Raw genomic sequence first — 14,093 nt, forward strand, 5'->3', positions numbered from 1 at the left:
TCATTGCAGTCCAACTCATTATCATTATGATAGTTTTGGCTCTCTTCACAAACGCTGTCTGACAGCTGAGTACTTCCAGCTAATTCAACATTTATTTACACTTGATGTTGTCTACGTGAGTTTTAGTAATGTTTTTGAAAAGGTTATTTACTGGTAGGTCAGAAAATTAAAAACGCACAGAATCCAATGGGGGCTGGTAAAATGTATGACAGAAAAGTTGTAACTGCACTGCACAGGGTAACGAGGATATTGCACATAGGGACACTGCACTGGAAAAGGTTCGCAATCAGAAAAGTTCTGATTAAGCTGTAGTTGTTCTTTGAAACCAAGAAGCAGAATTATACAGCATGGCAGTAGGTCTTTTCAGCCCAACTCATCCAGAGTGACCAAGAGATCTAGAAAATCTTTTCTTGTCTGCCTGCACTTGCCCCGTATCCCACTGAACCATTTACAGTCTATCAATGTAGCTGTCTAAATATGTTTCAAACACTGTAATAATACCCACCTCTACAGTTTCTTAGGGCAGCTTAGGGACCTACCACCCTCTATAACCATATAACAATTACAGCACAGAAATAGGCCATCTCGGCCCTTCTAGTCCCTGCCGAACTCTTACTTTCACCTAGTCCCACCGACCTGCACTCAGCCCATAACCCTCCATTCCTTTCCTGTCCATATAGCTATCCAATTTAACTTTAAATGACAACATCAAACCTGCCTCAACCACTTCTGCTGGAAGCTCGTTCCGCACAGCTACCACACTCTGAGTAAAGTTGTTCCCCCTCATGTTACCCCTAAACTTTTGCCCTTTAACTCTCAACTCATGTCCTCTTGTTTGAATCTCCCCCACTCTCAATGGAAAAAACCTATCCACGTCAACTCTATCTATCCCCCTCATAATTTTAAATACCTCTATCAAGTCCCCCTTCAACTTTCTACGCTCCAAAGAATAAAGACCCAACTGTTCAACCTTTCTCTGTAATTTAGGAGATGAAACCCAGGTAACATTCTAGTAAATCTTCTCCATACTCTCTCAATTTTTTTGACATCTTTCCTATAATTCAGTGACCAGAACTGTACACAATACTCCAAATTTGGCCTTACCAATGCCTTGTACAATTTCAACGTAACATCCCAACTCCTATACTCAATGCTCTGATTTATAAAGGCCAGCTTACCAAAAGCTTTCTTCACCACCCTATCCACATGAGATTCCACCTTCAGGGAACTATACACCATTATTCCTAGATCCCTGTTCTACTGCATTCTTCAATGCCTTATCATTTACCATGTATGTCCTATTTTGATTAGCCCTACCAAAATGTAGCACCTCACATTTATCAGCATTAAACTCCATCTGCCATCTTTCAGCCCACTCTTCTAACTGGCCTAAATCTCATTGTGTGAAAACTGGATAGGTTTCACTCTGTGTGGAAGAACCCTCAGGTTCTTTTTAAATCTTTCCCTTCTCATCTTAAATCTACGTTCTGTAGGTTTTCACTCCCCTACTCTGGAAAAAGACTGAATATCCACCTTAACTATGCTCATGATCTTATAAAGCTCTGTAAGATCCCCCCTCGGGCTCCCATACTCTAGGGCAAAGAGACACAGGCTGTCTTGCGTTTCTTTGTAACTGAAGCCCTCCAGTATCAGTACCATCCTCGTGAATCTTTTCTGCACCCTTTCCAGCTTAATGACATCTTTCCTACAGCTGGGTGACCAGAGCTGTGCACAATACTCCAAGTGTGGGCTTACCTGTTACAACAGGTGTTGACTCTTGTACTCAGATTAATGAAGGCAAGTGTGCCTAATGCTATCTTCACCACGATCTACCTATATTGCCATTTCAAAAGCTAAAAGCCTGCAGCCCTTGGTCTACAAGTACTCTACACATGAGGCTGAAGGAGACATAACTGAGGTGTATAAAATTTATGAGACACCTAGGAAACAAAGATAATAGGGATCAAATGTCTTAAGCAAAGCAGTCAAAAGCAAGTGCCAGAGTCATTTAGCATAGAAAACAGCCCTTCAATCACTATGTCCATGCTAACCATCAAGTACACATTAATGTAATTTTACTTGGTCCATTGTCTTCCATACATTGGCAATTCAAAGCCTCATCTACATAATTTTTAATGCTCAGTGAGTACCAGCCTCCTTCAACACCCACTCAGGCAGTGCCTTCTAGACAGAAGGACAACAAATGCAGTAGCTTTATGCAACATGGCTAACCCAATTTCAATCTTTTGGCTCTAATGTCAGTAGGGAAGTTACTGGAAAAAACTGAAACAGGATTAATCTGCACTTGTTAAAGCAGGGATTAAATCAAAGGTAGTCAGTGTGGCTTTTGTATTCTGTCTACATTGGTTAATTCACAGCTGGAGTACAGTGTTTCATTCTGGTCTCCATATTGTAGGAAGAGAATGACTGTATTGAAAGATTAGTGTTTGTGTGCTTCTGACTTGGTTTTGAGCTGGTTTGGCACAACATTGTGGGATGAATGCCTGTTCCTGTGCTATACTGTTCCGTGTTATATGTATAGGACAGCATGCAGAGGAGATTCACCAAGATTCTTCGGTTAGGAGAAGAGACTGGAAAGGCTGGTTTTGCATTCCTTGGAACAAAATAAGCTGAGTTGGACTTAACAGACAAAATTATAATAGGCACAAATAGGGTAAGTAGTAGGAATCCTTTCCTCCCAAAAGAGATACCAAAAACTAGAAAGCAGTGGTGTAAAAAATTTAGAAGAGATCTGAGGAAGTTGAGCAGTTCTCTAGCGAGCTATTGTATTCTGTTAGGACCCTTGAAATCCCCTTCTTTACCTCCCCTATATCAGTCTGTTGATTCCTCAACTGTTAAACCTGCTAAGGCATCCAATATTCCCTTTTAATGACAACTTATTCTAGAATTTCATCTCCACTTTCTCCAACATACATCCTATCCTACCCAGAAGCAACAGACAATGGAAGGAATAACCATCACTTGATTACCAATATCTCCCTGGTATTAGTGCTGATTTCATCCATGGTGAAGAGTCAGGCCACGTGTCGCTCGTAATTTAACTATTATGCTAATACACCATGCAATGGATGGTCATGGATTAGAAAGTTCAGTGGACTAGTCATTAAAAATGTTCCTACAAGAGGAGAATGGAATTTTGGAAATTTTGTGAAGTGGCTCACCACGTAATTTTCTTACGCCTCTCTATTAGTTATAAAAGAAAACCCTTCCTATGCTTTAGAGAGTTTAGCTACACAAAAGAAAGCTGCTCTGACTGCCACTTCACCAACTATCACTCCATTTATAACCAGTATATTATAGCTAGAGTTTGTATTGTCTAGGTTGAACTGGAGCAATTCCATCAAGCTAAAATTGTTACCATCTGTAACCTCTACCAGGTAGAACAAAAGCATCAGATATCCCAGGCAAACCACTAAACGTGTTCAGATCTCATTACTGGCAAATTAATTAGGATGTAAATTCTGCTTTGGACTGCATCATGACAATATGTGCTGGACATACATGCTGGCTTTGCTAGCAATACCTACATCTCAAACTTATTGGGCAGCACAGTAGCGTAGCAGATAGTGTAATGCTATTACAACGCTAGCATTGCAGGTTCTGTTCTGCCACTGTAAGTTTGTATGTTCTCCCTATGACTGCACGTTTCCTCTGGGTGCCCTGGTTTCCTCCCACATTCATAGGTTACTTGGTCATAAAGGTATAATTGCATGCTGCAGGCTTGTTGGGCTGGAAGGGCCTGTTACCATGCTGTCTTTCGAAATTAGGGGCTCCCACCTTAGGGCCCATGGACCTCTTAGTTAATGGTAAGGCTCCATGGCATAAAAAAAAAGGTTGGGAACCCCTGCTCTAAATAAATAAAATACAAAATAAAGCTGGAAAGCAGTGCAAGTTGTGAAGAGAATGCAGGGAAGCTTTAGAGAGAAGACAGAGTGGGCAAGGACATGGCAAACATGAAAAAACTGCAGATGCTGGAAATTCAAAGCAACACACATAAAATGCCGGAGGAACTCAACAGGCCAGGCAGCATCTATAGAAAAGAGTAAACAGTTGACATTTCAGGCCCAGACCCTTCAGCAGGATTGGAAAGGAAGAAAAGATAGAATAAGGTGGTGGGGGGAGGGGAGGAAGAATGAATAAAGCAATAGTTACTTTATTGATCCCAAAGGAAATTAGTGTCACAGTAGCATTATAAGTGCAGATATACAAACATTAGAAAAGAAGAAAGAAAGAATAAAAAAGTTACCTTGAACAGTCTAACAGGATGGGATCATCACTTCCCTGGGTATAGATTGCTCATTATAGAGCCTAATGGCCGAGGGTAAGAATGACCTCATATAATGCTCTTTGGAGCAGTGCATTTACCTTAGTCTATTACTAAAACTGCTCCTCTGTTTAACTTCGGTGGCATGCAAAGGGTGAGAAACATTCTCCAGGATTTTCTGTAGGGTCCGTTGTTCACCTGCAGCCTCCAGTGTGCCCAGTTTGACCATTATAATAGAGCCAGCCTTTCTAATCAGTTTACTGAGCCTGTTGGGCCCCAGCATACCACTGCATAGAAGATTGTGCTGGTGACAGCAGAACATGTGAACGAGAGGCTTGCATACTCCAAAGAACCTTAGTCTCCTCAGAAAGTAGAGGCGACCCCGGCTCCTCTTGTACACAGCCTCTGTGTTGGCGCTCCACTCAAGTCTGTCATCCATGTGCACTCCCAGGGACTTGTAGGTCCTCACCATCAATAGTAACAGGGAGCAGTGCAGGCTTGGTCTTCCTAAAGTCTATCACTATCTCCTTTCCTTACTGATGTTGAGCTGCAGATGATTCAGCTTGCACCATTTGACAAAGTCCTCCACCAGGGTCATGTATTCATACTCCCATCCTCCCTTTATACACCCAATTATTGATGAGTCATCAAAGAATTTCTGCAGATGACATGACTCAGTGTTGTATCTTAAAGTCTGAGGTATAAAGGGTACATAGGAAGGGAGCCAATATAGTCCCCCATGGGGTCCTGGTGCTGCTTATAGCAATGTCTAACATACAGCTCTGAAGCCACAGAAATTGTGGTCTACATAGAAAATAGGTGGAGTAGGCCATTTGGCCCTTCGAGCCTGCACCGCCATTCAGTATGATCATGGCTGATCATCCAACTCAGAACCCTGTACCTGCCTTCTCTCCATATTCCCCAATCCCTTTAGCCACAAGGGCCATATCTAACTCCCTCTTAAGTATAACCAATGAACTGGCCTCAACTGTTTCCTGTGGCAGAGAATTCCACAGATTCACCACTCTCTGTGTGAAGAAGTTTTTCCTAATCTCGGTCCTAAAAGGCTTCCCCTTTATCCTCAAACTGTGACCCCTCGTTCTGGACTTCCCCAACATCAGAAACAATCTTCCTGCATCTAGCCTGTCCAATCCCTTCAGAATTTTATACGTTTCAATAAGATCCCCCCTCAATCTTCTAAACTCCAGCGAGTATAAGCCTAGGCGATCCAGTCATTCTTCATATGAAAGTCCTGCCATCTCAGGAATCAATCTGGTGAACCTTCTTTGTACTCACTCTATGGCAAGAATGTCTTTCCTCAGATTAGGGGACCAAAACTGCACATAATACTCCAGGTGTGGTCTCACCAAGGCCTCGTACAACTGCAGTAGTACCTCCCTGCTCCTGTACTCGAGTCCTCTAGCTATGTATGCCAGCATACCATTCACCTTTTTCACCACCTGCTGTACCTGCATGCCCACTTTCAATGACTGGTGTACAATGACACCCAGGTCTCGTTGCACCTCCCCTTTTCCTAATCGGCCACCATTTAGATAATAATCTGTTTTCCTGTTCTTGCCTCCAAAGTGGATAACCTCACATTTATCCACATTAAATTGCATCTGCCATGAATTTGCCCACTCACCTAACCTATCCAAGTCACCCTGCATCCTCTTAGCATCCTCCTCACAGCTAACACTGCCGCCCAGCTACGTGTCATCCGCAACCTTGGAGATGCTGCATTTAATTCCCTCGTCTAAGTCATTAATATATATTGTAAACAACTGGGGTCCCAGCACTGAGCCTTGCGGTACCCCACTAGTCACTGCCTGCCATTCTGAAAAGGTCCCATTTATTCCCACTCTTTGCTTCCTGTCTGCCAACTAATTCTCTATCCACATCAATACCATACCCCCAATACCGTATGCTTTAAGTTTGCACACTAATCTCCTGTGTGGGACCTTGTCAAAAGCCTTTTGAAAATCCAAATATACCACATCCACTGGTTCTTCCCTATCCACTCTACTAGTTACATCCTCAAAAAAATCTATAAGGTTCATCAGACATGATCTTCCTTTCACAAAACCATGCCGACTTTGTCCGATGATTTCACTGCTTTCCAAATGTGCTGTTATCACATCTTTGATAACTGACTCTAGCATTTTCCCCACCACCGATGTCAGGCTCACTGGTCTGTAATTCCCCGGTTTCTCTCTTCCTCCTTTTTTAAAAAGTGGGGTTACATTAGCCACCCTCCAATCCTCAGGAACTAATCCAGACTCTAAAGAGTTTTGAAAAATTATCACTAATGCATCCACTATTTCTTTGGCTACTTCCTTAAGCACTCTGGGATGCAGACCATCTGGCCCTGGGGATTTATCTGCCTTTAATCCCTTCAATTTACCTAACACCACTTCCCTACTAACATGTTTTTCCCTCGTTCCTCCACCTCACTAGACCCCCAGTCCCCTACTATTTCCGGAAGAATACTTATGTCCTCCTTAGTGAAGACAGAACCAAAGTAGTTATTCAATTGGTCTGCCATGTCCTTGTTCCCCATGATCAATTCACCTGTTTCTGACTGTAAGGGACCTACATTTGTGTTAACCAATCTTTTCCTTTTTACATATCTATAAAAGCTTTTACAGTCAGTTTTTATGTTCCCTGCCAGTTTTCTCTCATAATCTTTTTTCCCCTTCCTAATTAAGCCCTTTGTCCTCCTCTGCTGAACTCTGAATTTCTCCCAGTCCTCAGGTGAGCCACTTTTTCTGGCTAATTTGTATGCTTTTTCTTTGGAATTGATAATATCCCTAATTTCCCTTGTCAGCCATGGGTGCACTACCTTCCCTGGTTTTGCAAAACTAGGATGAACAATTGTTGTAGTTCATCCACGCGATCTTTAAATGCTTGCCATTGCATATCCACTGTCAACCCTTTAAGTATCATTTGCCAGACTATCTTAGCTAATTCACATCTCATACCTTCAAAGTTACCCTTCCTTAAGTTCAGAACCTTTGTTTCTGAATTAAGTATGTCACTCTCCGTCTTAATGAAGAATTCCACCATATTATGGTCACGCTCACCCAAGGGGCCTCGCACGACAAGATTGCTAACTAACCCTTCCTCATTGCTCATTACCCAGTCTAGAATGGCCTGCTCTCCAGTTGGTTCCTCAACATGTTGGTTCAGAAAACCATCCCGCATACATTCCAAGAAATCCTCTTCCTTAGCACCCTTACCAATTTGGTTCACCCAATCTATATGTAGATTGAAGTCACCCATTATAACTGCTGTTCCCTTATTGCATGCATTTCTAATTTCCTGTTTAATGCCACCCCCAACCTCACTACTACTGTTGGGTGGCCTGTACACAACTCCCACCAGCATTTTCTGCCCCTTAGTGTTATGCAGCTCTACCCATATCAATTCCACATCCTCCAGGCTAATGTCCTTCCTTTCTATTGCGTTAATCTCCTCTCTAGCCAACAATGCTACCCCACCTCCTTTTCTTTCATGTCTATCCCTCCTGAATATTGAATATCCCTGAATGTTGAGCGCCCATCCTTGGTCTCCCTGGAGCTAGGTCTCTGTGATCCCAACTATATCATATTCATTAATAACTATCTGCACATTCAATTCATCCACCTTGTTACAAATGCTCCTTGCATTGACACACAAAGCCTTCAGGCTTGTTTTTACAACACTCTTAGCCCTTATACAATTATGTTGAAAAGTGGCCCTTTTTGATTTTTGCCCTGGATTTGCCGGCCTGCCACTTTTACTTTTCACCTTACTACTTTCGGCTTCTACCCTCATTTTACACCTCTCTGTCTCTCTGCACTTGTTCCCGTCCCCCTGCCACATTAGTTTATATCGTCCTGAACAACAGTAGCAAACACTCCCCCTAGGACATTGGTTCCAGTCCAGCCCAGGTGCAGACCGGTCCCACCTCCTCCAGAACTGGTTCCAATGCCCCAGAAATTTGAATCCCTCCCCTTTGCACCATTTTTCTAGCCACATACTCACTCAAGTCAGTCAGGTAGTCCATTGTCCAGGATATAATGGAACTGCATTCAACAAAGCTTTTCCCCCCCAGCATTGAAAGCTGTATGGCATTGAAGGTGTTTGAGAAATCAAATAACATGAGCCCTGCTAATGCAAATAGGAGCAGGCTGTGTTCAGTAGGTAGATGTCAGCATCGCTGACTCCAATGTGCTCCTGGTAGGCAAACTGTAGGGGATTGAGGGCTAACCTGACAAGGGGTTGGAGGTGAGCCAGGACCGCATCTCTAGGGTCTTCATGATGTGTGAGTCATGGCCACTGGATGAAACTGTGAGACGGTGAGGGGGTGAAGTAAAGGGAAATTGATTGGCAAAAGAAATAAAGGACTGGAGAAGGGGGAGTCTGATAGGAAAGGACAGAAGACCATGAAGGGGAAGAGGAGGAGCACCAGAGGGAGGTGATGGGCAATAAAGGCGATAAGTTGAGAGGAGACGGGGATGGTGAAGGAGAGGAGGTGGGGCGCAGTTACCAGAAGTTCAAGACAAGGCAGCTGGAATATAAAGGCAAGATAATCCATTTTGCATCAGAAGTAGAAAGATTAAAATTATGGGAGGCATGAACTGGGTAGATAGTCAGAGTCTTTTTGGCCGAGACTACAAATGTCAAATAGAAAGGGACATAACTTTAAGTTAAGAGGGGAAAGTTAAATGGAGATTTGCAATGTTGTGGTGTGCAGACCTAAGCACACAAAGCATGAACCATTGAAAATTAACATGTAATCAACAAGCAATCAAAATAAGCAAACAGCAAAATGACTGCACTTGCTTGTAGGATAAACAGTAATTATAGCCATGCGTGGATTGCAATGTTAAAGACATTAAACATTACCAATGCCAGACATAAATGGGTTAATCCATGGTACAAGGACATTAAGGAAGAGATAAAGGTGACAAAGGTCAGTTACAACATTAGATACACAGCAGCAGTAAGGGGTGGTGGGGGGGGGGGGTGACATTTCCTCTAATTTGCACAGCAAAATTAATAGCCATAAATGTGAGGTTGAGGTATTTACTGTCAATTTAGGAGACTATGGTATCGCAAGAATTTCCCCCCACTAAAGCTTGAATGAAAGCTCGATCATAAACTCTGAGGACTTGTCACTGGTCATTATCCTACTGAAACCTTTATTACAAAATTCATGAGTACAAGAGTCAATTACCTGCAATCTGGTTGAGAAAGTTAGCACCTAGAAAATCTGTGTTCCTACAGAAGGAAGGACACACTTACAAGGCAGCAAGTGTAAAGAGGATCACCAGGTTGATTCCTCTAATGGATTTGGAGTGGGGGAAGGGTTGGTTGTGGACCGAGATGAAAAGATATTTCTTCACATAAATTCAACCCAGTACATCATGGCTAAAGCCCTCCCAAACATCTACATGAAACACTGTTGTAAGAAAGCAGCATCCATTATCATAGATCCTCACCATTCAGGTCAAGCTCTTTTTTTGCTACTGCCATCTGGTAGAAGGTACAAGTGCCTCAGGACTTGCACCACCAGGTTCAAGAACAGCTACTTACCCTCAATAATGAGCCTCTTGAACAAGAGGATAACTACACTCAGCTATTGAGATGTTCCCACAGCTAAGGATCACATGTTAAGGATTCTGTCTTGTAATTTCATGCTCTGGTTATTGGTATTTATTTATATTTGCATTTGCACTTGCAGGGTTTCTTGTCTTCTATGCTCTATTTGCTCTTTCATTGATCCTATTAAAAATAATCCTGATAATAAATTTTACTTTGAACTTTGAAGCAGTAAATCTTGGGGAATTTTCTTCAAGCACAGTTATTTTCAAGACCTTTGATGTTAAGATAATTGCAGGACATTGGGACATTGCAATACTGTAGGGAAATGATTGGCCAAGAGAATTTGAATGATGGAGTTGGCAATAGAACTGGGATTGGATTATAACTGTCACATGTACCAAAGAACAGTGAAAACCCTGTCTTACAGATCAATTCATTACACAGTATACTGAAGTAATACAAGGTAAAATAATAACAGGATGCACAATAAAGTGCAACAGCTACAGCGAAAGTGCAGTGCAGGCTGACAATAAAGTGTAAGATCATAATTGGTAGACTGTTATGTCAAGAGTCCAACTTAGCACAGTAGTGAACCATTCAATAGTCTCATAACAGCAGGGTAGAAGACATCTACGCAGCCAAATAGCATACCTCTCTTCTAAGCATATACAGTGGATTCTGGTTAATTGGGCCATCGATTAATCGGACCAGACGCTTATTCGGTACACATTAAGGAACAAAAACTAATCAAGAAACTAGCCAGGATTCCCCTCATTTATTTGGGACACTATGTCGCTTAATTGGGACAGGAGATTGTTGTTGAACAGTTTTGAAATAGCATCAGTTGGTTATGTTTGTGTTCAAAGACCAGTTACTTTATCATTGATAGTTGGCAAGAAGCAAGCAGTAAGATAATTCAGACAACAGGAATTCTGCAGATGCTGGAAATTCAAGCAACACACATCAAAGTTGCTGGTGAACGCAGCAGGCCAGGCAGCATCTGTAGGAAGAGGTGTAGTCGACGTTTCAGGCCGAGACCCTTCGTCAGGACTAACTGAAGGAAGATTGAGTACGAGATTTGAAAGTTGGAGGGGGAGGGGGAGATCCAAAATGATAGGAGGAGACAGGAGGGGGAGGGATGGAGCCAAGAGCTGGACAGGTGATAGGCAAAAGGGGATATGAGAGGACCATGGGACAGGAGGTCCGGGAAGAAAGACAGGGGGGGGGACCCAGAGGATGGGCAAGGGGTATATTCAGAGGGACAGAGGGAGAAAAAGGAGAGTGAGAGAAAGAATGTGTGTATAAAAATAAGTAACAGATGGGGTACGAGGGGGAGGTGGGGCATTAGCGGAAGTTAGAGAAGTTGATGTTCATGCCATCAGGTTGGAGGCTACCCAGACGGAATATAAGGTGTTGTTCCTCCAAACTGAGTGTGGCTTCATCTTTAAAGTAGAGGAGGCCGTGGATAGACACGTCAGAATGGGAATGGGATGTGGAATTAAAATGTGTGGCCACTGGGTGATCCTGCTTTCTCTGGTATTCAGCAAAGCGGTCTCCCAGTCTGCGTCGGGTCTCGCCAATATATAAAAGGCCACATCGGGAGCACCGAACGCAGTATATCACCCCAGCCGACTCACAGGTGAAGTGTTGCCTCACCTGGAAGGACTGTTTGGGGCCCTGAATGGTGATAAGGGAGGAAGTGTAAGGGCATGTGTAGCACTTGTTCCGCTTACATGGATCAGTGCCAGGAGGGAGCTCAGTGGGGAGGGATGGGGGGGACGAATGGACAAGGGAGTCGCGTAGGGAGCGATCCCTGCGGAATGCGGGGGGGGGGGGGGGAGGGAAAGATGTGCTTAGTGGTGGGATCCCATTGGAGGTGGCGGAAGCTACGGAGAATAATATGTTGGACCCGGAGGCTGGTGGGGTGGTAGGTGAGGACCAGGGGAACCCTATTCCTAGTGGGGTGGCGGGATAATTCAGAACTGATTTGCTCACAGCAATTTCAAGCATTCAGGCTTGGAGATGACAGAAATGGCTGGGACTGAAAATGAAACAATTTCACTACTTCAATAAGTTAAGAACTATGAAAAATTAAGGTAGCCCATTACTTGTACTAGGTGTCTGCGCTGAGTTTTTTTTCCATTATAGCAATCAAAAGAACACTGCAGTGTACACTGGATGAATTCTTCCATCGAAAACGGAGTTTTATAGCACTGTAGTAGAATTGGTAGTGTTCCAATTTGTTCTGTATTTTATTTAAGTACATAACATGTTACTTAGTGAAATGGTAGTTTGTCTTTTTAATATCTTTTTAACCATTTCCATGAAATTCCAGCTATTTGGGACAGCTGCTTAATTGGACCAAAATGATGTGTACCAATTTTACTAGAGTCCACTGCAATTCTTTTCATTCCAAGCAATTCAGGTCAACTCTACTGTAGCTAAATGGAAAATTGAAGATCCTTCATTTCATCCTTGATCTACATTAATGTCAATGATCATTTCCCCAATTTCTGATTAGTTTCTCAATGGTATACCTAAATTGGGAACTTAAAAAATGAACTTCAAAGCTTGAAATATACTTTAATTTCATAATGGTAGGTGTAATGCTCCTGTTACGTTTTAAACCAATGTTAAGATTGCTAGTCTTTCAATGAACTATGAAAATTTGAAACCTTTCTTACCCTGGTCTGGTCATGAAACTGTTTCCCATCAGTATTAACTTTTCTTTGAGCTTCTAAGATAAATTCTTTCAATGCTATAGCATCATCTTTCCGAAGAGCAAATCCCACGTGCTTCAATAAGAAAAGTGTTAGTTCAATGTCTTTTTCTTTAAAGCCGTCTATAAGTTTTCTCAGAATATCAAACACTAACATGGAGTGTATTACGTGGAAGTTGTAAAAATGTGCAATCAAATTGATTAGATTATCAGATTCCTTTCCTTCACCAACACTTTTAGAATGTTCTTCAAATTTCTTTACCACTGCCTCCAAAACATGTGCTCCAACCTGTAAAACAAAAAGGCAACAATCTTGTACCTATAATTCTAATACAACAAATTAGAGCTCAAAATTCATGATCATGAGTAAAAAAGACAAAATTTATGCTGACCTTCAGATAACTCACAGCATGATATAACCACCAAGTATTTAAATTAGACGATAATTGTTGTCGTTCATTGTTATCATACAGTAACAATATGCAAAGAATATTCTCAGCAGCAACAATGAACTAAGTGACCTATTTTACAAATGCTTGTAGATGTAGATTCAAGAACAAAGGATACCAACAGAACTGCTATATTTTCTTTATCGATGTTACAGAATCTCTGATATCCACTTAAGCTTGTTAACAGGATCTAGACTAAAATCCTCATTTAAAATTATCGCAGTGTTTCAGTACTGCATTGAGGTACCAGTGTAGGTCAGGGGTGGGGAAACTTTGAGAGCTTATGCCCAAATGGCATGAATTAAAAAATCTGCCACATGCCATGCTAATTTTGGGCAGAGATTATTTTTGATGAATTAGTAACAATAATTATGGACTTTAAGGAAAAATGAGCTCTATTGCTTATTTACGTGCACACATTGTTTTACTATTTAAAAAACTATATAGATTCAGATGGAAATAAATGAAGCATTTTAGAAAACCTGTTCAAAATTTATTAATATTAACCTTTCAAGAAAACAATTGAAACTTAAATTATTTCTAAACAGTAAGTAACACACACATGCTGGAGGAACTCAGCAGTCAAGCAGCATCTATGGAAAAGGGTAAACTCACAATGTTTCGGGCTGAGAAGGAAGGGGGAAGATGCCAGAATAAAAAGGTGGGAGGAGGGGAAGGAGGCTAGGTGGAAGGTGATAGGTGAAGCCAGGTGGGTGGGAAAGGTCAAGAGCTGGAAAAGAAAGACTCTGATAGGAGAGAAGAGTGGACAACAGGAAAAGGGGGGGAAGGAGGGAACCCAGGGGGATGTGATAGGCAGGTGAAGTGTAAGGTCAGAGTGGGTAATAGAGGGGGGTAGGGGAAAGATTTGTTCACCAGGAGAAATCAATATTCATGCCATCAGGTTCGACAGTACCAGATGGAATACAAGGTATTGTTCCCCCATGCTAAGGGTGGACTCATCTTGGCACAAGTGGAGGCCATGGATCAACACATCAGAATGGGAATTAAAATGTTTGGCCATTGCTAAGTCCTGCTTGTGGCGGACGGTGTA

The 14,093-nt window shown here is 42.2% G+C and overlaps 1 protein-coding gene across 1 annotated transcript in view; it reads right to left on the reverse strand.

The window, feature by feature from the left end:
* The window catches only part of nom1 (nucleolar protein with MIF4G domain 1), a 66,993-nt gene that overhangs the window by 40,339 nt on the left and 12,561 nt on the right, over positions 1-14,093 (reverse strand). Inside the window, exon 4 of the mRNA XM_072254042.1 lies at positions 12,559-12,882. Within this exon, the coding sequence (XP_072110143.1) occupies positions 12,559-12,882 (324 nt within the window). The remainder of the gene's footprint in view (positions 1-12,558; positions 12,883-14,093) is intronic.

The sequence above is a fragment of the Mobula birostris genome, chromosome 3 (assembly GCF_030028105.1).
Source record: "Mobula birostris isolate sMobBir1 chromosome 3, sMobBir1.hap1, whole genome shotgun sequence".
NCBI classification, from domain to species: domain Eukaryota; kingdom Metazoa; phylum Chordata; class Chondrichthyes; order Myliobatiformes; family Myliobatidae; genus Mobula; species Mobula birostris.